This window comes from Pan troglodytes, chromosome 20, assembly GCF_028858775.2.
Source record: "Pan troglodytes isolate AG18354 chromosome 20, NHGRI_mPanTro3-v2.0_pri, whole genome shotgun sequence".
NCBI lineage: Eukaryota > Metazoa > Chordata > Mammalia > Primates > Hominidae > Pan > Pan troglodytes.
The window spans coordinates 37,466,684-37,491,130 of NC_072418.2; the positions used below are offsets into that span (position 1 = coordinate 37,466,684).

Genomic DNA, 24,447 nt, shown 5'->3' on the forward strand with positions numbered 1-24,447 from the left:
CTTTGTATCCTTGTTTAAAATGAACTGCAGAGGACATTATGTCAAAAAGCCCTGCCTGATTCATTGCTTTGAAAAGCTGCATACTGAGTTCGTTTTTAGGTCAGCCTGTCCTCTGATTCTAGCAAGGGGAAGACCACTTGGGATATTACAGTGAGCTGAAGTGGATGGGCAGGAGGGAGAACAAGCAGCTACGCCTCCCCTATTGGCTTCCCTAAGGCCCAAGCTGGTTTAGGCCCCTGTGCAGGGGGAGCCAGTGCAGTAGTGAAGGAGACGTCCTCTGCAAGGGTGCAAGCTCTCTGGGTTGGGGTCTACCAACACCCATGTTCCACCAAATGTGGATGCTGTGACTTGCCCAGCCAGCTTGTCCAATGACGAGACCCAAGAATGAGGGCTTGTTTTACCCTCTTCCCAAACCAGGGACCCAATCTATGGCAGAGATACTGTGCCTTACAGGGATAAGAAGGACCTGTCTCTGCCGGCCGCAGTGGCTCACACCTGTAATCCCAGAACTGTAGGTGGCTGAGGCAGGTGGACCACAAGGCCGGAAGATCGAGATCATCCTGGCCAACATGGTGAAACCCCATCTCTACTAAGAATACAAAAATTAGTCGGGCATGGTGGCGTGTGCCTGTAATCCCAGCTACTCAGGAGGCTTAGGCAGAAGAATCGCTTGAACCAGGAAGTCAGAGGTTGCAGTGAGCTGAGATCGCACCACTGCACTCCAGCCTGGCGACAGAATGATGGGGCTGTCTCCAAAAAAAAAAAAAAAAAAAAAAAAAAAGGGCCAGGCACTGTGGCTCACGCCTATAATCCCACCACTTTGAGAGGCTGAGACAGTAGATCATGAGGTCAGGAGTTCAAGACCAGCCTGCCCAACATGGCGAAACCCCATCTCTACTAAAAATACAAAAAATTAGGTGGTGTGGTCGCAGGTACCTGTAATCCCAGCTACTTGGAAGGCTGAGGCAGGAGAACTGCTTGCACCCGGGAGGCAGAGGTTGCAGTGAGCCAAGACTGCTCCACTGCACTCCAGCCTGGGCAACAGAGTGAGACTCTGTCTCAAAAAAGAAAAAAAAAAAAAAAAAAAAAAAACAGGACCTGTCTCACTGGATGATGCCATCCTGTTAAGCAGAAGAAAGATAGTATCATGAGACCCACAAATGGAGGGCAGGTCACAGGAGCATTTCAGCTCATTTTCATTTACAGAAAGACAGCACCTCAGTGGAACCTTTTTTGACGACCTGAAGAAAATGGGGTAATGTGGGCATTAATATATAAGCTGCTGGTGTAGGAACCACTCTTCTTTCTGCCAAGGTGCCCTGAAGTTGAGCATGGGGACCAAGTCCCAGAGCCTTCCAAATGCACCTCAGGACAAAGTTGCTCGGTAACGGCCATGTTGCCTGAGAGTGCTCAAGAATACACTGGAAGTTGATATTAAAAAGCTAGCAGGGGCTGGGTGTGCTGGCTCACGCCTGTAATCCCAGCAATTTGGGAGGCTGACCTGGGAGGATTGCTTGAGGCCAGGAGTTCAAGACCAGCCTGGGCAACATAGTGAGACCCCATCTCTTAAAAAAAAAAGCCCATATTTTATTCCAGAGTGTTCCCATTTAACACAGGCACCCAGTTCTCTTGACTAGTTCTGATTCACAGCAGTGCTGGAGGCCAGAGGGCAGAAGTCCTGTAGCTCTGGCTGTGTGCAAATGAGTGGGGAGGGAAGCTGAGCAGATGCTACACCTGAGCTACTACTGCAAGGGCTTCACAGGCCTTGGCCCATCTGAGAAATGGGGGAGGATGCGCAGGCATCTGAGGTACTTGGGAGGCTTGTGACCTTCCTCTCCCACCTGGGGGCTCCTTGGATGGGGGGCTTCCAGTTTGGAGGCTGAGATGCTGCATGCCAACCATGCGGCTGTGAGGGGATGGCCTTTTGTGCACTGTGTGGCCACTGCTGTGACCTGCCTCCTGTTGTGGAGACAGGAAATAAACCTTCCCAGTGATCAGCTTCTCTACTGCCCAAAAGCATGTATGTGGACAGCATGACTGGCTACCTCCCAGCGACAGGTACCCAGGAGTCTGAGGCACCTCCAAGGGTAGACTCTGGAAATAACACATGCACCTAGCCTTACAGCACGGGGGTGAGCTCCTGGGCCCAGGCCTGTGTGTGTCAGTGAGGGGACTGGATGTGGCTTGTACTGGAATATTGACTTGGAGATGTGGGCCTAGGTGAGGGAGAAGGATTGTTTCAGGCGTGTCACATTCATTTCAACATTCACGAATGTCATATAAGGGCTAGGCCCTTGCTAGGAGCCAGGACTGCAAAGATACAGTCCCTGCCTTTAAAACTCAGTATTTTAGGGGAGACAACCCATCTTTCCCATCCTTGATAAGAGAACCACCATCCACCAGCAACCCAGTTGCTCAGGCTGAAATCCCAGAAGATATTCTTTGTTCTTTTATTTCCTCATTCAACTAATCAGCAAGTCCTATAAGTGTATTCCCAGGCACACTCAAATTCCACCATGTTCTGGCCAGGCGCGGTGGCTCACGCCTGTAATCCCAGCACTTTGGGAAGCTGAGGCGGGCGGATCACCCGCGGTCAGGAGTTCGAGACTAGCCTGACCAACATGGTGAAAACCCATCTCTACTAAAAAATACAAAAATTAGCTGGGCATGGTGGCAGGTGCCTATAATCCCAGCTATCAGGAAGCTGAGGCAGGAGAATCGCTTGAACCTGGGAGGCAGAAGTTGCAGTGAGTTGAGATCTCACCATTGCACTCCACCCTGGGGGACAGAGCAAGACTCCGTCTCAAAAACAAACAAACAAATTCCACCATGTTCTTACATCTCCACTGCCATCTACCTGGACTTCACCTGGCTCCTGCCTCTCCCCCCACAGCCTCAGGGTTTCCCATGCACCCTCCCCTACTTCCAAGTAGCCTTGTCGTGTGTCCTCCAACTTGCCTGTTGCTCCCAAGGCTGCTTGGGCCTCTCCATCGGTTTTCTGGGGTCAGAGCCCATCTTCCAGCCTGGCTTCGTTTCTCATGATAGCACTTAGCACTCTTCTGGAATTTTGTGTTTGCATTTGTGTCTCACTGGAATGAAGGCCCCATGAGAGCAAGGAGCGAGTCTTGTTCATGGCCACATGTGCAAGGTGCAGGACAGCTCCTGTGACCACCACAGTGCAACTTGAGACAGATGAAAGGACGAGTTGCTGGGGCCAGAACTTACGAATTCTAATACTGAGCAAAAAGATAGAACTAGAGGCCGGGTGCGGTGGCTCACGCCTGTAATCCCAGCACTTTGGGAGGCCAAGGTGGGAGGATCACTTGAGCCCAGGAGTTCAAGGCTTCAGTGAGCCGAGATCTTGACACTGCACTCCAGCCTGGGTAATATAGCGAGACTGTCTCTAAAAACGAAAAACAAAAACAACCAGACGAAAACATTCTCGCGTTGGGCTAAAAGAATACTATTAAATACATCATCGGGGCTGTTCCAGGACTGGGAGGGGATTAGCACTACGGTGGAGCTGCGGATAGGCCCAAGCAGGCCTCAAATAAATGTAAAGCTTTTTATTCTCGTGGAAACACCTATGTACAATGGGGAAAATGTTTTTAAGCATCTAGCAAAGGATTCACGGGGCTCTGGTAACGAAGCCCCGAAACGACAAGACTAGATTGCGCAGGGTAGGGCCAACACCAGGGACAAACCCCCGGCCTCTTGGGGGCGCGGTGAGTAGGTGGCCTCTCCAAGCACCACTCCCGATGTGCGCATGCGCACAGCCGCCCCTACGCAGCGCGTGCGCACGTGCACTCACCACGTCCATCCCAGACGTGCGGACCCGGGTGTCTGCAAGGTTCAGTCTCCACACCCCAGCGCCCGACTCTGCGCGGGGACATGCGCACAAGCGCGCGTCCTGACCACCCGGACGTGCTGGCCCACACGCACACGCGTGCGCATTACCCCCCCCCCCGCCCCATCTGCGCCTGCGCTCAACCCCGCCTACACCAGCTCCGTGGCCTCCCCGGAGGCGATGAGCCAACCCCGGTAGCTCCAGAGGCGTGGTCCCCTCGCCTTCGCCGGTCAACATGACTCAGCATCCTCGGTGGGCTCGCCTCCTCCCCCGGAACAGCTGTCTAAAATCCATGGGCGTGGAAACGCCACGCCACGCCCCGCTCCCGACTTCTTCAGCTCAGGCCCCAGAACTGACCACCCCACCAGTCCCCTGCCCCAGTCCCTCTGCCTTCACTCCCATGACCACCTGTGCTCCAGGGCCTGCCTGACCCCTGTCCAGCGGCCCTGAAGTAAGGTCTGTGATGTCTAAATGCCGATACCTCAGTTTCCCCATCTTTAGAACGGGGCTCTTGTTTGGAACTGTGCCCGCCACAGCCTGCAGTAAGTGCTAGCTTCATCAATACTCAGTGGCAGTCAATTGCTTTTCCAGGGCTGCCTTATGCTTGAAATTAAATCTTTGCTATCCAGAGTTAGGACTGTCCCCGGACTTCCTAACTTGCCTCTGCTGTCAGGTGTACCCTCTGGTCCGCTCCTCTCTCAGGGCCAGATCATCTTGCTGGGGGCACGTGAAGGTGTCCGGCTCTGCAGCATGTTCTCTTGGAATTTCTGGGCTAGGTTTCCTTTCGATTCTCCTTGGTCAGTCCCTGGCCTGGGGACATGACCCCTCCCAGCTTCACTACCCCCCAGGATCCTGGGGATTCTGAGCCCTAAGCTCTGCGATCGGCAGGACTTGGCTCAGCATATGGTAGTGATTGTAGTGATGGTGGTAGACAACAGAATATAAAATGACCTTATGGCCAGGCACAGTGACGCACACCTGTAATCCCAACACTTTGGGAGGCTGAGGCAGGAAGATCTCTTGAAGCCAGGAATTTGAGACCAGCCTGGGCAACACAGTGCGACTCAGTCTCTACAAATAATAATAAGAAGAAAATTAGCCGGGACGGGGTGGTCATGCCTGTAGTTCTAGCTACTCAGGAGACCGAGGTGAGAGAATCGCTTGAGCCCAGAGTTCAAGGCTGCAGTGAGCTATGGTCATGCCACTGCACTCCAGCCTGGGTGACAGAGCGAGACCCTGTTTCAACTAATAAGACATAACTGGGATGATGAGGAGTGGAGAAAGGGATTGCCTGCTCCTCCACTTTCCCTCCACCTTTTTCCTAGGACTGAAGAGGAACTGGCCGGAGCACAGGTCTCAGGAAGGAACCAGGCAGCCTGGGTTGATTCTCTAGTTAAGAGCAGAGTGGCTTGTTTCATATTTCTTTCTTTCTTTTTTTTTGGAGACAGGGTGTCACTCTGTGACCCAGGCCGGAGTGCAGTGGCATGATCTTGGCTCGCTGCAACCTCTGCCACCCGGGTTCAAGTGATTCTCCTGCCTCAGCCTCCCCAGTAGCTGGGATTACAGGTGTCCGCCACCACGCCTGGCTAATTTTTGTAATTTTAGTAGAGACAGGGTTTCACCATGGTGGCCAGACTGGTCTCAAACTCCTGGCTTCAAGTGATCCACCTGCCTCGGCCTCCCAAAGTGTTGGGATTACAGGTGTGAGCCACTGCACCCGGCCTTGTTTCACATTTCTTTCTTTCCTTTTTTTTTGAGACAGAGTCTCGCTCTGTCACCCAGGCTGGAGTGCAGTGGCATGATTCAGCTCACTGTAAGCTCTGCCTCCTGGGTTCACGCCATTCTCCTGCCTCAGCCTCCCGAGTAGCTGGGATTACAGGTGCCCGCCACCACGTCCAGCTAATTTTTTTGTATTTTTAGTAGAGACAGGGGTTTCACCATGTTGCTCAGGCTGGTCTCGAACTCCTGAACTCGTGATCCACCCGCCTCAGCCTCCAAAAGTGCTGGGATTACAGGCGTGAGCCACCGTGCCCGGCCTCGTTTCACATTTCTTAACCTCTCTGTTAAATGGGGAGGACAACAGGGTATCCTTCATAGGACTGCCATGAGGGATACATGGAAAGGATTTAGCATGGAGCTGTGCACGTAGTAAACCTGGCTGGAGTAGTGGCCGTGTTGGTAGTATTGTAGTATGATGATGAATGGCTTTGGATTAGACCTTTCTAATCCAAAATGGCTTTGGATTAGACCTTTCTTCGTACTTTTCTGTGCTTTCTCCCTGTAGCCACTGTGACTTATGGCCCACCAGATAGGAACCTAGTTTCCTGCTAACATAGAAAATCCAGGCTGGACGCGGTGACGCATGCCTGTAATCCCAGCACTTTGGGAAGCCGAGGTGGGTGGATTACCTTAGGTCAGGAGTTCGAGACTACCCTGGCCAACATGGTGAAACCCCATCTCTACTAAAAATACAAAAATTAGGCCGGGTGCAGTGGCTCACGCCTGTAATCCCAGCACTTTGGGAGGCTGAGGCAGACGGATCACGAGGTCAGGAGATCGAGACCATCCTGGTCAACACAGTGAAACCCCATCTCTACTAAAAATACAAAAATTAGCTGGACGTAGTGGTGCATGCCTGTGATCTCAGCTACTCGGGAGGCTGAAGCAGGAGAATTGCTTGAACCAGGGAGTCGGAGGTTGCAGTGAGCCGAGATGGTGCCACTGCACTCTGGCCTGGTGATAGAGGGAGACTCCATCTCAAAAAAAAAAAAAAAAAAAAAAAAAAAATTAGCCTGGTGAGGTGGCGGGTGCCTGTACAGCTACTAGGGAGGCTGAGGCAAGAGAATTGCTTGAACCTGGGAGGTGGAGGTTGCAGGGAAGCAGAGGTGGCAGTGAGCCAACATCGTGCCATTGCACTCTAGCCTGGGCAACAAGAGTGAAACTTCATCTCAAAAAAAAAAAAGAAGAAAAAAAGAAAATCCGTGTAACTGGAGTTTCAAAGTAAATGTGAAATCTGGAATAGTTGAAGCTTCTGGGAATCACAGAGGCCAAGTTGCAGAGGTGCACATTATGGAAGGTTAAAAGGCAGGGGAAACCTTTGAAATGGCAATCATCAGAGGCCTCACCTCCTGCCTCTTTCGCAATACCCAAAGCTGTTTCTAGGGTTCCTGGTGGTCGGGAGAGGACACTGGACAAGACTGTGGCAGTGGAAAGGTGAACACCCGTAACAGCTTTGGAAAGACTTGGAGTTGTGAATGACAACTGAACTCCGAACAGACACTAAAGGGAATCGTTGGTTTACATTCTAGCTGCAGGTAGAGGTGGCCTGGCCCCAAGAACCTGGGCACTGTGAGGTTCACTCTGACATCTCTCTGGGGATCATTCTCTTCGTTATTTTCCTTGAGACCAGGGACTAGAGCTCAGGTCTGTCCTTTCTGACAGGCAGCTTAACACCATAAAAAGCAGAGACTTTCTGCTGCTGGCTGCAGGGCCCTGGAAAAGGACCCTGTTTAGCTGGCATAAGTTATGTGCTCATCTCTGATGGATTCAGGCAGGGGTAGAAACACGGGTGGGAGAGGATGATTTTAGACAAAGAACAACAGTCGTCCATCTGGTCACCAAAATAACCTACTAGAAAAAGGCAGTCTCAGTTTGCAGGTGCAGTGCTTCATGCCTGTAATCCCAGCACTTTGGGAAGCTAAGGCAGGCAGATCACTTGCACCCAAGGATTCGAGACCAGCCTGGGCAACATGATGAAACCTCGTCTGTTCAAAAAATAACAAAGCTTGTCTCTACAAGAAAAAAATTAGCTGGGCATGGTGGTGCGCACCTGTAGTCCTGGCTACTCAGAAGGCTGAGTTGAAAAGATCGCTTGAGCCTGGGAGGCAGAGGCTGTAGTGAGACAAGATCGTGTCACTGCACTCCAACCTGGGTGTGACAGAGTGAGACCCTCTCTCAAAAAAAAAAAAGAAGGAGTCGTCAGAGGGAGTCAGTGGTTACTGTTGGGCTAGAGTCATCTGAGGAATCACAGGGTAAGTGATAATGGGGCAGTGGCTACTGAGACTCGCCTTCCCATTGGTTGAGGTTTTGTTCTGAAACACAGGATTTGGGGTGGGAATTCTCTTCTGTGTAGATGAGTAACTGGCTTAGAAAACCCTGATTGGAGTGTTTCTCAGAACCCCAGTAGAGGCCAGGCGCAGTGGCTCATGCCTGTAATCCCAGCACTTTGGGAGGCCGAGGCAGGCGGATAACGAGGTCAAGAGATTGAGACCATCCTGGCCAACATGGTGAAACGCCATCTCTACTAAAAATACAAAAATTAGTTGGGTGTGGTGGCGTGCGCCTGTAGTCCCAGCTACTCAGGAGGCTGAAGCAGGAGAATCGCTTGAACCAGGGAGGTGGAGGTTGCAGTGAGCCGAGATCACACCACTGCACTCCAGCCTGGTGACAGAGCGAGACTCCGTCTCAAACAAACAAAAAAAGAACTCCAGTAGAACAGATACTGTTCAGCACTACCAGGGTTGTGCCAAGTGTGGAAGCTCAGTGAAATCTTAGAGTTGACAGTTCTTAGAAAAGGGCCATGTGGACAGGGCTGTTCCCTGGAAAGTCCTGTGACCCCTCAGTGACCACTTATTTCTTTTGTTGTCAGCCTTTCCCTATTTTCTTTTCTTTTCTTTTCTTTTCTTTTTTTAAGACAAGGCGTTGCTGTGTCACCCAAGCTGGAGTACAGTGGTGGTAATCACCGCAGCCTCGAACTCCTGGACTCAAGTGATCCTCCTGCCTTGGCCTCCCGAGTAGCTGGGACTCTACAGATATGCACCACCACATGCCCCGCTAATTTATTTTTAGTATTTTAGAAGCAGTGTTTTGCTGTCTTGCCCAGGCTCGGCTTGAACTCCTGGCGTCAAGCTATCCCACCTCCCAAAGTGCTGGGATTATAGGCAGGAGTGCCCAGCCCCAGAGTTCTTACAATGACTTACAAGGTCTTATGTGATCTTGTTGCCTCCCTTTTGCTCTCTGACCTCATCTTTTTTTTTTTTTTTTTTTTTTTGAGATGGGGTCTCACTCTGCCACCCAGGCTGGAGTACAGTGGCTCACTGCAGTCTTCACCTCCCAGGTTCAAGTGATTATCCTGCCTCAGCCTCCCGAGTTAGCTGGGAATACAGGCACGTGTCACCAGGCCCGGCTAATTTTTGCATTTTTTTTTTCAGTAGAGATGAGGTGTCACCAGGTTGGTCAGTCTGGTCTCGAACTCCTGGCCTCACGTAATCCGCCTGCCTCGGCCTCCCAAAGTGATGGGATTACAGGCGTGAGCCACCGCGCCCGGCCTAGTCACTTTTTTCTTAATTGCAACCCCGATTCTCAGCACCCTTTTCATCTTGGTTTTCCTCAATAGCCCTTACCACCAGCAGACACACATCATCTGTTGTACTTGCTTATTTGGCACATATGTATCCACAGCGCCTAGAACACTGCCTGTAACGTGGAAGGTGTTCGATCTATAGAGTTTTGTCGAATGAATGAATGAATGAATGAAGCCGACTAGTGCACAGGGAGTGCAGTGGCGCGATGGTAGCTCTCTGCAGCCCCCAACTCCGGGGCTCCAGTGATCCCCGGGCTCTGCCCACCCTCCCCACTGCCACTTCCGGGCAGAGGCCAGCAAAGCGGCGGCGCAAGAGGTAGGGAGAGAGGAGCTGAGGCCCCAGATCAGCGGCCGCGGGCAAGGTCGCTCAGCGGGCACCCGGCCTGGGTATCGGGGCGCGGGTCGGGGGCGGGGCCGGGGCTCAGGGGTGGGGCCGGGCCGGGCCGGGCGCCTGCGCCATAAAGACCGCCGCGCGCCCACGCGCCTCGCTTGCTGCGCGCTGCCGGCGCTCCTTCCTCCTCGGCGCGCGTCTCAGTCAGTGTACCTTCTAGTCCCGCCATGGCCGCTCTCACCCGGGACCCCCAGTTCCAGAAGCTGCAGCAATGGTACCGCGAGCACGGCTCCCAGCTGAACCTGCGCCGCCTCTTCGATGCCAACAAGGACCGCTTCAACCACTTCAGGTGCGGGCGGGCCGGAGGCGGGGGCTGCCACGCGCGGCGCCCGGAACCGGGCACGCGGGCCTGGGGTCTGGAGGCGGGGGCAGCGGTCCCGGGGACCCCAGTCCCCGACCTCCAGGCCACGGACTGGGGCCCAGGCCGAGTCCGCACTTCGTCCTTGGAGTCTCCTTGGAGTGCGTTCCTGGGGGCTTGCGGCCTCGCCGGGAGTCTCGGCCCCGGGTCTGCTTCGTTACGAGGAAAAACGGACCCCTCCGTGGGGACATTTCCCCTCCCCCTCCCCGTGCAGCTCTGGCCATTTGAGCAGGGGCTCCTTTCGCAGTTGTGAAGAGAGGCCTTGGCTGACGCAGCAAGCGGGGAAGGGCTGTCCCTTTCCATCCGCTCCTGGCCACATGAGCTTGGGAGCGTCTGCAGGGCGGGCAGCCCGGGCGGGGGTGTTTGAGGGAGCTGGGTGGAAGGATGGAGACGTCGGGCGTGATTCCTGCAGAAGACACCTGTGCACGACCGGGAAGTGGGAAGGAGTGTTTGAGCAAATCATGGGCGGGAGTGCGGCCAAGGGAGCTCTGATCACTGATACTGGTGGAGGGGGGGGAGGGGACGGACTGTGGCTCCGGGCTCCCGATGGCCATCCCTGTCATCTGGATGGGTGCCTGAGTAACTTACGGCAGAAAGTGGAAGCCCTGGGAAGGGGTGGTCTCCCCCTTCAGTCCGGGCTCCTCATCCAGGGTCTGCCTGCATCTAGGGTCTGTGAGGATGGCTTCTTTCTCTGGGCTGCTGTTGCAGATCATCCTGGTGGGCCAGCAGGTGACAGACACCACCACTGTGCTGGGTGGCCGCGGCCCTTGTGGGGCGTGGGTCAGGGAGGATGTTTGTTCTGGGAACAGCTCCTGCTTAGGGCATGGCTCCCCGCTAGGGAGACCAGGGTGTGGTCAGCAGCATCTCCATCTTTCTGCAGCTTGACCCTCAACACCAACCATGGGCATATCCTGGTGGATTACTCCAAGAACCTGGTGACAGAGGACGTGATGCGGATGCTGGTGGACTTGGTAATGTTCTGCTTGGCGAGGCATAACTGGTAACCGACAGAGTGGTGGGTGAGCTGGGCTCCTGGGAGTCCCCAGGACCTAGAGTATCTTGAGTTCTTCCTCTCATTAGACCGCAGTCACCTCCTCTGTGCTGGTGAGGCACCTGTCCCTGGCTTAGGTTCTAAGCAGCATCCCAGGGACCCCAGTGTCTGATGTCTGAGTAGACCCTTCCCAGACAGTGGGAGAGGGAACCAGACAGCAGCCGTCTGTCTGTCTCATTGGGGACAGCACCAAGCCTTGTGTTTGGGGGCTGACACTTGGGGTGGCCAGTGTGGGTGGGACCAGGCCTCAGTATCGTCTCTTCCTAGGCCAAGTCCAGGGGCGTGGAGGCCGCCCGGGAGCGGATGTTCAATGGTGAGAAGATCAACTACACCGAGGTGAGCAGGCCCCACATACCCTCTGGGGCCTCCTTCCTTCCCTTTGGGGTTTATCTGACTGTTAGCCGCATCACCCTGTGTCTTCACCCCTTCTCTTGGGCAATGCTTTTGCTTAATGAGGGACCTGAAGGCCTTTTTCCTCCTGCTTGTAGCAGGGCTTTGGGGTGTGTCTTCCACAAGATTGGTTTGGTGAGCTCCTTGGAATGGTTCCCAGTGTCTGCCTGGGAGGAGCACATCTCATACCCAGAGGGAGAGTTTCTCAAGGCTGACATTTTCTTGGAGAAGTTAACTCTAATATATCCTCGCTGCAAGTTTTAGTAGCGACAAGAAGAATCTTAGATCACCAAAGACTTCAGCCTACTCAAGCAGTAGGAGTCAATAGGAAGCAGTGGTGAGGCCAGGCCTGGGGGCCCCTGTTCCTGACTCAGTATGGGAGCCCAGCCTGGAGGTATAGTGGACACTGAGCACCCGGCCTCTGTCCTCATGATGTCATTATCCTCCTCTTACATGTGATGAGTCTGAGGTTCAGAGGTCACATCACTTATCTAAGATGTCATAGCTGTAAGAGGCAGAATGGAGATTCACACTCAACCTGTCTTGCATTGTGGGTCTAAGCTGAGAGAGGAGGCAATCAAGGAAGGCTTTCTGGAGGAGTGCATTTGCCAATAAAATGTGGGGCAGGAGTGGGGTCTGGCAGGGTGAGGGTGGGGTGGCATGAAGCCCTCCACCTTAGCAAGCCTCTCACTGGGTCGGAATCCCAAGATGATCCTTTTCCTGCCCACCTGGGGTCTTTAGACCTTCCCTCAAGGACTCCTCTGCTGACTTCAGGCCGTTTCACTCACGTGGCCAGGCCAGCCGCCTGGCACCCGTCACAGACTTCAAGTCTGGTTTGGTTCCTGGCGGTTGGTAGTTATCGGGCTGCTTGGTGAGGGAAGCTTGAGTTGCATGCCTTGCTGCAAATCCAAGGAGCTGAGGACACTGCCTAAAAGGTGCCAGCAAACACCATGGACACACATTGGGAGGATGAGGTTACTTCAGGCTTCATGAGCACTCATCTTCGGAAAGCATTTATTTATTTATTTATTTTGAGATGGAGTCTTGCTGTGTCGCCCAGGCTGGAGTGCAGTGGTGCGATCTTGGCTCACTGCAACCTCTGTCTAATGGGTTCAGGCGATTCTCTGCCTCAGATTCCTGAGTAGCTGGAACTACAGGTGTGTGCCACCCCCACCTGGCTGATTTTTGTATTTTTAGTAGAGACAGGATGTCACCATGTTGGCCAGGCTGGTCTCGAATTCATGACCTCAAGTTATCCACCTGCCATGGCCTCCCAGAGTTCTGGGATTACAGGCGTGAGCCATGGCACCTGGCCTCTGAAAGCATTTATTGCTTGTTTCTGACATGTATTATTGCCATTCTCTGCCTTTGCTCACTGTTCCTCTTTTCTCTCACTGTTCATGCCCTGAGCACCTCTGGCAGGCCTTCGGGGCCTGTCTTAGGCATATATGGGTCCCCCCCTCTCCTCCTGACTGTCTGCAGCACATAAGTCCTTGGGGAGCTCCTACTCCTCTAAGCATACAGTGGGTTCTTGGAACAAGGTTATGGTGCTAACAGAGACCTCAGGGCCTGCCTGTCTAGTGGCTAGAGGGCCGAGCTATGGCACCATGCCCAGCTGGGAGCATGGCGGCCTGGGGTTGGGGGGACAGTCTTTACATCCTGACCGTAATCCCCAGGGTCGAGCCGTGCTGCACGTGGCTCTGCGGAACCGGTCAAACACACCCATCCTGGTAGATGGCAAGGATGTGATGCCAGAGGTCAACAAGGTTCTGGACAAGATGAAGTCTTTCTGCCAGGTAAGTGGCTACTGGGCCGGACTCACCCTTGGCCGTGTGTGTGAGTATTTGGGAATCTGGGAGCCCTGAGGGGCAGCTCTTCCCCTCTTCTTGTAGGCAGGACTCAGGTTCTCACTGAAGCTTAAGGGAGGGGTTGCCTGTGTGATCGCTGACCCTGGGGTCTCTGCTGAGGCCTGAATTTCTCCTGGCTCTGCTCTGAAGGAATCTGCTGCTGGCAGAAGTGGGGCCAGTTTCTTTCCTGAATTGTAGACACCTGTGGACTCATGGTGACAAACCACAGAGGCTTGAAATGAAAAGTGGGGCCCCTGAGAGACAGGACAGTCAGGAAAGGAAGGAGCTTTTTCTTTTTTCTTTTTTTTTTTTGAGATGAAGTCTCACTCTCTCGCCCAGACTGGACTGCAGTCGTGCTATCTCAGCTCACTGCAACTTCCGCCTCCTGGATTCAAGCTATTCTCCTACCTCAGCCTCCCGAGTAGCTGGGATTACAATTATGCGCCACCCTGCTCAGCTAATTTTTGTATTTTTAGTAGAGACGGGGTTTCACCATGTTGGCCAGGCTGGTCTCAAACCCCTGACCTCAGGTGATCTGCCTGCCTCACCTGGGATTACAGGCATGAGCCACTGCGCCTGGCCGGAAGGAGCTTTTTCTAATCTCTTTTGTCATACGCCCTTATCACCCAGTCTAGAAACAGATAAAACATTGTAAAATTTCCTCAACCCTGGCTGGGCGCAATGGCTCATGCCTGTGATTCCAGAACTTTGAGAGGCCGGGGCGGGTGGATCACTTGAGGTAAGGAGTTCGAGACCAGCCTGGCCATCATGGTGAAACCCCATCTCCACTAAAAATACAAAAATTAGCCAGTTTTGGTGACATACGCCTGTAATCCCAGCTACTTGGGAGACTGAGGCAGGAGAATCGCTTGAACCCAGGCGGCAGAGGTTGCAGTGAGCTGCGATTGCGCCACTGCACTCCAGCCTGGGCGACAGAGGGAGACTCTGTCAAAAAAAAAAAAAAAATTTCCTCATCCCCATTCCCAGCTAACCCTCCAGAAGCAGCCTTTGTAAAGTTTCCTGTAGCCAGGCACAGCAGTTCATACCTCTAGTCCCAGCTATTCAGGAGGCTGAGGTGGGAGGATGGCTTGAGCCTGGGAAGTTGAGGCTGCAGTGAGCCATGGTGACACCACTGCACTGCAGCCTGGACAACAGAGCAAGATCCTGTCTCTAAATAAATTTAAAAAATAGAAAAGTTTTCCTGTGAAGTCTTCCAGAAAGTTCCTGTGCACATACACATCTGTCATCTCCTCTTTGAAACACGTACACATGTGCACATGCACACAGGTTGGTTTTCTCCCTGCTCCTCTGAAGCTTATTTCCACCTGGAAGTATGTAAGCAGTGTCCGTGTGTCAGTGACATGCACGTAACATGCCTTCTTTTCCTTGTGTGTAGGGTGGTAGGGGTTGCCTCAGAGACCAGCTAAGTTTCCCCACGTCAAGCACTTGCCTCAGTGTCTACCCTAGCGGTGATTCTACAGGGGTGGGTCGGCAGACATCCTCACGTCTGGAGAACGAGGGTGATGCCGGTGTGTCTGTGTGGGCTGTGCATGCTACGAGGGTGATCGTCCAAACTCTTGTCAGCTGTGATCATTTGCTGCTTGTCCTAGGAGCAGTGGCCTCCACGTGTGGCTGGTCAGAGTCCAGTTACTTTGGCCAAGAGCCACTTTCAGACCTGAAAATGGGCTGGGCGCGGTGGCTCACGCCTGTAATCCCAGCACTCTGGGAGGCTGAGGCAGGTGGATCATGTGAGGTCGGGAGTTTGAGATCAGCCTGATCAACATGGTGAAACACCGTCTGTACTAAAAATACAAAAAAATTACCTGGGTGGGCATGGTGGCGAGCACCTGTAATATCAGCTACTGGGGAGGCTGAGGCAGGAGAATCTCTTGAACCCGGGAGGCAGAGGTTGCAGTGAGCCAAGATCACGCTACTGCACTCCAGCCTGGGTGACAGAGTGAGGCTCTGTCTCAAAAAAAAAACCAACAAAAAAACCAACCCATCTCTGGAAAAAATAAATAAATTAGCTAGGCGTGGTGGTGTATCCCAGCTACTTGGGAGGCTGGGGTGGGAGGATTGCTTGAGCCCGGGAGTTTGAGGCTGTACTGAGCTGAGATTGTGCCACTGTCCTCCAGCTCAGGTGACAGAGTGAGACGCCTCCAGGGCAAGGAAGTTGTGGGGTCCTGATGGGAATCTGGATTTCCTGACTGTCGCTTAGGGTGATCAGTCCATGTGACGGTCTTTGGGTGTGTGGCAGGGCCTTTCCAGCCATCTGCTGTGAGTGGCAGAGCTGAAGTGCATTAAAAGCCTAGTGCTGTGTGATCAGTCTGGGTGTGCTCAGCCATGCCACGTGGCGAGGATGGCACTGCACCGTCTGGGGTGCTGTTTCCAGGAAAGCCTTCCCTTAAAGCTGGCCACTGGAGTACCTGACTCAGGCTGATAAGGTATTTATAGTTCAAAAAAAGTTGCTGAATGGCAGTAATCCCCTGGTGAGGAACATTCCCCATGGCTATGCTCTCCAAAGTTTGCCAAGATTGGGTGAAGACGTTCACTGTGACCTTGATTGTAGTGGCAAAACCTGAAACCAAGCTGTACTCATTTGTCAGGGGACTTACCAAGTAGAGTCAGCACATATTCATATACTGTCATCCTGGGCACCATTAGGAATTAGGGAGCTATAGTTGGATTGATCTGCCATGCTGTTCAGGATGGACTGGGAAGTTGAAAAAGGAAGTTGCAGAATTGGTGGGTATGGTAAAGCCTCATTTGGTCAAATGAAGGCTGGGTGTAATTGTAATAAAGATAGACACATTTGGCTTGGTGCAGTGGCTCACACCTGTAATCCCAGCACCTTGGGAGGCTGAGGTGGGTGGATCACGAGGTCAGGAGTTCAAGACAAGCCTGGCCAACATAGTGAAACCCCATCTCTACTAAAAAAAATACAAAAAAGTTAGCCTGGCATGGTGGTGCATGCCTGTAGTCCCAGCTACTCGGGAGGCTGAGGCAGGAGAATCACTTGAACCCCAGAGGTGGAGGTTGCAGTGAGCCAAGATCACGCCACTGCACTCCAGCTTGGGCAACAGAGTGAGACTTTGTCTCAAAAAGAAAAAAAAAAAAAAGACACATTTTTCCTCTGGGATGCTTCATTATAACAAACCTTTGACAGTCGGGAAAGGAGACTTGCTTTTTTTTTTTTTTGAGACAGAGTCTTACTCTGTTGCCCAGGCTGGAGTGCAATGGCGAGTTCTCGGCTCACTGCAACCTCCGCCTCCCAGGTTCAAGCGATTCTCCTGCCTCAGCCTCCTGAGTAGCTGGGATTACAGGCATCCGCCACCACGCCCAGCTAATTTTTGTATTTTTAGTAGAGATGAGGTTTCACCATGTTGGTCAGGCTGGTCTCGAACTCCTGACCTCAGGTGATCCACCCACCTTGGCCTCCCAGAGTCCTGGGATTACAGGCATGAGCCACCACACCCAGCCAAGACTTGCTTTTTCTAACCTCTTTTGTCACACGCCTGTGAGGGAGGGTTGAGAAGTTGAACAACTTATTTTATTTCTTTCTGTATCGATGGAAATTTTCCCATGGCAGTTTATTTAAAGAAAAAGTAGGGCCAGGCACAGTTGCTCACATCTGTAATCCCAGCACTTTGGGAGGCAGAGGCAAGAGGATTGCTTGAGGCCAGTAGTATAATACCAGCCTGGGCAACATAACAAGACCCTGCCTTTAACAAAAATTTAAAAATTAGCCAGCTGTGGTGGTGTGTACCTATAGTCCTGGCTGCTTAGGAGGCTGAGGCGGGAGAATTGCTTGAGCCCAGGAATTTGAAGCTGCAGTGAGCTATGATCATACTCCTACATTCCAGGTTGAGCAACAGAGCGAGACCCTGTCATTAAAACAAAACTAAAAAATACCCAGCAAGGTGCAGTGGCTCTTGTATAATCCCAGCATTTTGGAAGGGTGAATCGGATCACTGCAGGCCAGGAGTTCAAGACTAGCTTGGGCAACCTAGACCCTGTCTCTTTTTTGTTTGTTTGTTTTTTGAGACGGAGTCTCTCTCTTTCACCCAGGCTGGAGTGCAATGGCCTGATCTCGGTTCACTGCAACCTCCGCCTCCCAGGTTCAAGCGATTCTCCTGCCTCAGCCTCCCGAGTAGCTGGGATTACAGGTACCTGCCACCACACCCAGCTAATTTTTGTGTTTTTAGTAGAGATGGAGTTTCACCATGTTGGCTAGGCTGGTCTCGAACTCCTGACTTCATAATCTGACCACCTCAGCCTCCCAAAGTGCTGGGATTATAGGCGTGAGCCACCGTGCCCGGCCTATTTTTTTTTTTAATTAAAAAATAATTTATAGTCTGGGTGCTGTGGCTCACACCTGTAGTCCTAGCACTTTGGGAGGCCGAGGTGGGCGGATCACTTCAGGTCAGGAGTTTGAGACCAGCCTGGCCTACATGGCAAAACCCGTCTCTACTAAAAATACAAACAAAATTAGCCAGGAGTAGTGGCAGGCACCCATAATTCCAGCTACTCAGGAGACTGAGGCAGCAGTATCATTTGAACCCATGAGGTGGAGGTTACTGAGAGCTGAGATGGTGCCACTGCACTCCAGCCTGGGTGACAGAGCGAGACTCTGTCTCAAAAAAAAAAATAATAATTTATAACTGGGCATGGTGGTGCATGCCGGTAGTCCCAGTTACTTGGGAGGCTGAGGCAGGAGAATCGCTTGAACCCGGGAGGTGGAGGTTTCAGTAAGCTGAGATAGCACCACTGCATGCCTGCCTGGGTGACAGAGCAAGATTCCATCTCCAAAAAAAATAAATAAATAAATAAATAAAAGAAAATTGCTGGATCTTATTAGTGTATAGTAATTTTTTATTGATGTGTGGGAAATTATTCCAAAATTTAGCAACTAGAAGCAACAATCACCGTCTCTTTATGTGGGGAATTCGCAGTGGCTGTGTTTGGTGTAGTGGCTCTGATATTCTAAGGTTGCAGTCAAGATGTTGGCTAAGGATGTGGTCATTTGAAGGCTTCATGGGGGTTGGAGGGTCTGCTTTGAAGATGGCTCACTAGCAGTGCTGCCTTTGGGAGGCACAGACAGTTCGAGTGTCCTCATGACAAGGCAGCTTATTTCTCCCAGAGTGAGTGATCCAATAGAGAGTAAGGCAGATGCCTGGAGGTCTTTTGTGACCTAATATCAGGATTCACATTCTTTCTTTTTTTATTTTTATTTTTTTGAGACAGAGTTTCACTCTTGTCACCCAGGCCGGAGTACAATGGCGTGATCTTGGCTCACTGCAACCTCCGGTCCCCGGCTCAAGCGATTCTCCTGCCTTAGCCTCCTGAGTAGCTGGGATTACAGGTGCCCGCCACCATGCCCGCCTTTTTTTTTTTTTTTTTTTTTTTAATTTTTTTAGTAGAGATGGGGTTTCACCATTTTGGCCAGGCTGGTCTTGAACTCCTGATCTCAAGTGATCCGCCTGCCTTGCCCTCCCAAAATGCTGGGATTACAGGGTGAACCACCATGCCCGGCTACACTCTTTGATTTCTGTAATACCCCGTTGGTGTTACAGATCAGCTCTGGTCATCATGGGAAGGGACTGCATCAGTGGGTTAATGCCAGGAGACAAGGACCACTGGTCACCATCTTAGAAGGTGGGGGACTATCATAGTCCCGCTTCTGGCGCCTAGTGATTGATTTTGTTCCTTCCACACGCAGATACCCCACTCACTTTCTCCTAAGTCCATATTCTGTTACAGTATTAGAAGTCTGTTAGAAGTCTAGAACCTCATTTTGTCAAGTACAGGTGTAGTAGTACCTGCATTTCCTTTAGTACAGTTCCTTTCAATCTGAAGACATGCGAATTTAAAGAGACAAATTACCCCTCACACACCCAACATACAATGGTGAGGTGGGCATGGGATGACTGGTATGTATGGGATAATTATTTCTTTTCTTTTCTTTTCTTTCTTTTTTCTTTTTTTCTTTCTTTTTTTTTTTTTTTTTTTTGAGGTAGGGTCTCACACTGTCGCCCAGGCTGGAGTGCAGTGGTGCAGTCACCGCTCACTGCAGCCTCGAACTCCTGGGCTCAAGCAATTCCCCACCTCAACCTTCTAAGTTGCTGGGACTACAGGCACATGTCACCATGCCTGGCTACTTTTTTATTTTTTGTAGAGACGACGTCTTGCTATGTTGCCCAGGCTAGTTTTAAACTCTTGGGCTCAAGTGATCCTCCTGCCTCAGTTTCCCAGTAAGTGCTGGGATTATAGGCATGAGCCACTGAGTCCGGCCTGCATATTTAGGTTTTTATTATGACTACACTGTACTTCTGGTACCAAAATCTGTATTAGTTATCTATCATTGTATAGCAAATGACATCAAAACTTGGGTTAAAACAGCAATACACTTTTTTTTTTTTTTTTCAAGACGGAGTCTTGCTCTGTCGCCCAGGCTAGAGTGCAATGGCGTGATCTCCACTCACTGCAACCTCCGCCTCCTGGGTTTAAGCAATTCTCCTGCCTCAGCCTCCCGAGTAGCTGAGATTACAGGCACACGCCACCTTGCCTGGATAATTTTTGTATTTTTTTTTTTTAGCAGAGATGGGGTTTCACCATGTTGACCAGGCTGGTCTCGAACTCCTGACCTTGTGATCCGCCTGCCTTGGTCTCCCAAAGTGCCAGGATTACAGGTGTGAGCCACCATGCCCGGCCTAGCAGTAAACTTTTATTAACAGTGTCTGTGGGTCAGAAGTTTGGGAGCGGCTTAGCTGGTTGGTCTTGGTTTGGGGATCTCTCATAAGGCTGTAGTCAACATGTTGGCCAGCACCCCAGTTATCGGAAGTTTTGATGGGTTCGGAGGACCCCCCTCTAAAGTGTCCCATACACAGGAAGCGAGTTGGCTGTGACTGTTGGAAAAAGGCCTTAGTTCGCTGCCGCGTGGGCTTCTTTATGAAACTGTTTGAATGTCTTCACAACATGATAGACAGCTTCCCCAAAGCGAGTCATCCAAGAGAGCAAAGCAGAAACTGCATGTTCTCTGAACTCACTTCTGAAGTCACACTTCACCCCTTTTGCAGTCTCTGGATGGGTGCATAGGTCACCCCTCCCAGCACAGGCGGAAGCTATGCAGAGGCATGAATTCCAGGAAGCAAGGATCACTGGTGTCTGATTGGAGACTGGCTGCGGGTCTGATACTCCTTTCCCCAGCATAGCCCAGTCACAGTTTTCAACATTTCACATCTCTTGGTCTCTGGCATAGCAGATTCTGCCGAGTTATCCCTGGTTTTGCAAATTCTGACAGTGTCGCTGTAAGGTAGGGATGTCTAACTGTTGTAACCAGGAAAGAGTCTAGTTGGTGGTGAGTGTGGCAGGGACCAGTGTGGTCTCCAGAGACTCCTGTGCCTTGTGTAGTGGCTCACGCCTGTAATCCCAACACTTTGGGAGGTCAAGATGGGAGGATTATTTGAGGCCAGGAGTTAGAGACCAGGCTGGGCAACGTAGCAAGACGCTGTCTCTACAAAAAATAAAATAGGCTTTGCGTGGTGGCTCATGCCTGTAATCCAAGCGCTTTGGGAGGCCGAGGCAGGTGGATCACCTGAGGTCAGGAGTTTGAGACCAGCCTGGCCAACACGGCGAAACCCCATCTCTACTGGAAATACTAAAAATTAGCTGGGCAGGGTGGCAGGTGCCTGTAATCCCAGCTACTTGGGAGGCTGAGGCAGGAGAATTGCTTGAACCCTGGAGCCTGGAGGCAGAGGCTGCAGTGAGCTGAGATCGTGCCGTTGTACTCCAGCCTGGGTGACGGAGTGAGACTCTGTCTCAAAAAAAAAAAAAAAAAAAAAAGGCTAAAGCAGAGCATTTTGTTCTGTTTTTGGAGTCAGGGTCTTCCTCTGTCACCTAGGCTGGAGGTGCAGTGTTGCGATCTTGGCTTGCTGCAGCCTCAACTTCCTGGACTCAAGCAATCCTCCTGTCTCAGCCTTGAGCCACCCTGCCTGGCCCCTAAGGCACAGTTTTAAAAATAAGTAAATAGCGAGGCGCGGTGGCTCACACCTGTAATTCCAGCACTTTGGGAGGCCGAGCTGGGCAGATCACTTGAGGCCAGTAATTCGAGACCAGCCTGGCCAACATGGCGAAACCTCGTCCCTACTAAAAATACAAAAAAATTAGCTAGGCATGCTGGTGGCGCAGGCTTGTAGTCCCAGCTACTCAGGAGACTGAGGCATGAGAATTGTTAGAACCCAGAAAGTGGAGACTCTGTCTCAAAAAAAAAATTAAAAATAAATAGCTGGGTGCGGTGGCTCAAGCCAGTAATCCCAGCACTTTGGGAGGCTGAGGCGGGCAGATCACAGGGTCAGGAGATTGAGACCATCCTGGCTAATACGGTGAAACCCTGTCTCTACTAAAAATACAAAAAACTAGCTGGGTGTGGTGGCGGGCGCCTGTAGTCCCAGCTACTCAGGAGGCTGAGGCAGGAGAATGACGTGAACCTGGGAGGCAGAGATTGCAGGGAGCCGAGATCATGCCACTGCACTCCAGCCTGGGCAACAGAGCAAGGCTTCATCTCAAAAAAATAAATAAATAAATAAATAAAATTAAAAAATATATATATATAGTAAATTAAAAACAAAAAAATAGAGGAAATAGAGGCACCTGCGAGGGCCTGAAAGCTGGGACTGAGGCACCAGGACACGGCAGTAATGATGTTTTTGAGCAGCGGATTATGCCTGGGGGTTTGGGCTGACGGCATCTTCCCCCCTGTGCCAGCGTGTCCGGAGCGGTGACTGGAAGGGGTACACAGGCAAGACCATCACAGACGTCATCAACATTGGCATTGGCGGCTCCGACCTGGTGAGGAGGAAACTGCCTTGGGGTAGGGTGGGAGTCTGGGCACTGTTGGTCCCACTCAGGTCTTTACTTTCTCCAGGGATGGGACCTGGCTGTCTCCACTTTTCGTGGGCCCTGAATTCTTATTCTCTGATGCTATGTCTCCCCGCAGGGACCCCTCATGGTGACTGAAGCCCTTAAGCCATACTCTTCAGGAGGTCCCCGCGTCTGGTATGTCTCCAACATTGATGGAACTCACATTGCCAAAACCCTGGCCCAGCTGAACCCCGAGTCCTCCCTGTTCATCATTGCCTCCAAGGTATGAGCGCCGAAAACTGCCCGGCCCCTGGCCCTGTGTGTGTTGGGGCGGGGAGGGACAGCTGTCTTGCCATCCCCCTGGCCATTGGTCCCTTTTGGTGGGTTCCGAGTGAACCATGGTTTGTGGATCAGGTCAGTACAGCTGCCCTAGACTGTTTCCATGCCTAGCAGCAAATAAGATTGACTGATGAAAGCCTGAACACATCAGTTTGAACCTTTGTGTCCTGACCACACCGGCTCGCCTTGCGGCATCTCTGCTCAGCCTGGGACTGCTCGCCACTTTCTTACAAACCTGTCCTTTATGCCTGCTCCTTTTCTTGTTGTTGTTTTTGAGACAGAGTCTGGCTCTGTCACCCAGGCTGGAGTGTAGTGGCGTGATCTTGGCTCACTGCAATCTCCGTCTCCCAGGTTTCAAGCGATTCTCCTGCCTCAGCCTCCCAAGTAGCTGGGACTAGGCACACACCACCACGCCTGGCTAATTTTATTATTTATTTATTTATTATTATTATTTTTTAGTAGAGATGGGCTTTCGCCATGTTGGCCATGCTGGTCTTGAACTCCTGACCTCAGGTGATGCACCCCCCTTGGCCTCCCAAAGTGCTGGGATTACAGTCTTGAGCCGCCATGCCCAGCCATGCTTGCTCCTTTCTGATCCCAGAGCCATGCCCTGATAATAGAGGGGTTTTGTTTGTTTTTATTTATGTTCTATTTACTCACATGAATGTACATAAAATATGAAGAATTCCATCTGAATTCTGAGATACCTTCCAGCCTGGGCTGAAGAGAGCCTCAGGTTGACTGCAGCCCCTCAGGGGAGAAGCTGCGGCCTTTGACCTGCAGGCTTAGGGTTGGGGGGTGTGTTTACCATCCCCCCTCCTCTGGTTTTAAAGAGCTGGAATCTCAGGAGGTTATGTGGCGTCACTGTCACTGACCTGCAAATACTGCTCCATGGGACAGCTGGGCATTGCCTTGGCCTCTACTGCTGAACCCTGGCTCAAGGCCTGCACCCACCCCTAAGCTCGGGTGCTCACTGCTGTTCTCTTTGGTTGCAGACCTTTACTACCCAGGAGACCATCACGAATGCAGAGACGGCGAAGGAGTGGTTTCTCCAGGTGGCCAAGGATGTGAGTGGGCTATAGGGCCTTCCTCGTGGTTAGCCTCTGGGCTGGGAAGAGCAGGGTGGGCCCCTGAGTGACCAAGTCTGGCCGTGTTTCTCCTGAAGTTGGAAGTGGAAGGCGGCCTTGCCGGTGCCTGCCTTTTCTAGATGAGATGATTGTTCATCTTGGCTTTGTCAGACCCAGCCTTGCAGATGTGACAGAACCTGCTCTCGCTGGCTGACAGCCCTCGCATGGCCCTTTGTCTGCAGGCCCTTGGCGCTGCAGGAACTCTTGGCCACACCTATTTTATAGGGGAGGGACGTCCCTGAGCCCCGTATGCTTGTAAGATGGGATGAGCAGGCGGCCTGTGACCCATCTGCTTTCTTGACCTTGACATCGATGTGGGTCTTCTCCAACAGTCTCAGGACCAAGGACTGGGAATCTCAGTCCCATGCAGGGCCTTGGTTCCTCTAGTGATGGGAAGTGACTACCCTTTGTCTCCCTGGGCTGGCTGTGGTAACCTGGCTCTGTCTCTTGTAGCCTTCTGCAGTGGCGAAGCACTTTGTTGCCCTGTCTACTAACACAGTAAGTGCCCCCGTGGTCCCCTGTACTGCCTTCCTGGGAGTGCCCAGCATGTCCAGGTCATGGCCTCTCAGAGACGCGGTTCATAGGTCTGGTGGATCTTGGCTTGGCTGATGGTATGGAAGGTTTGGTTGCCTGTGGGCTGCAAGCCTTCCTTGCCTTTTCCGCATTTACCCATTCAACCTCTGCAGCTTTGAGGAGGGAGGCTTGGAGTCAGTGGGATCACGATAACCCCTTCTTCCATCTCCCAGGCCTGACTGATGCACAGAACCCTTCATACACATGACCTTCCTAGGCCTTTGTGCCCAGCATCTCCCCAAATGTGACATGCTAGGTAGGGGTAGAGGATGCATTCCATTTTTCACTTAAGGACATAAAGCC

General features: G+C 51.9%; 1 protein-coding gene across 1 annotated transcript in view; it reads left to right on the forward strand.

The window, feature by feature from the left end:
* The first annotated feature begins 9,742 nt into the window (after positions 1–9,742).
* Positions 9,743–24,447, forward strand: part of GPI (glucose-6-phosphate isomerase) — a 51,547-nt gene continuing 36,842 nt past the window's right edge. Inside the window, 8 exon segments of the mRNA NM_001280429.1 lie at positions 9,743–9,889; positions 10,839–10,929; positions 11,277–11,345; positions 13,076–13,195; positions 22,010–22,093; positions 22,242–22,388; positions 23,440–23,511; positions 24,025–24,069. Coding sequence (NP_001267358.1) covers positions 9,768–9,889; positions 10,839–10,929; positions 11,277–11,345; positions 13,076–13,195; positions 22,010–22,093; positions 22,242–22,388; positions 23,440–23,511; positions 24,025–24,069 — 750 coding nt within the window. The 5' untranslated portion in view covers positions 9,743–9,767.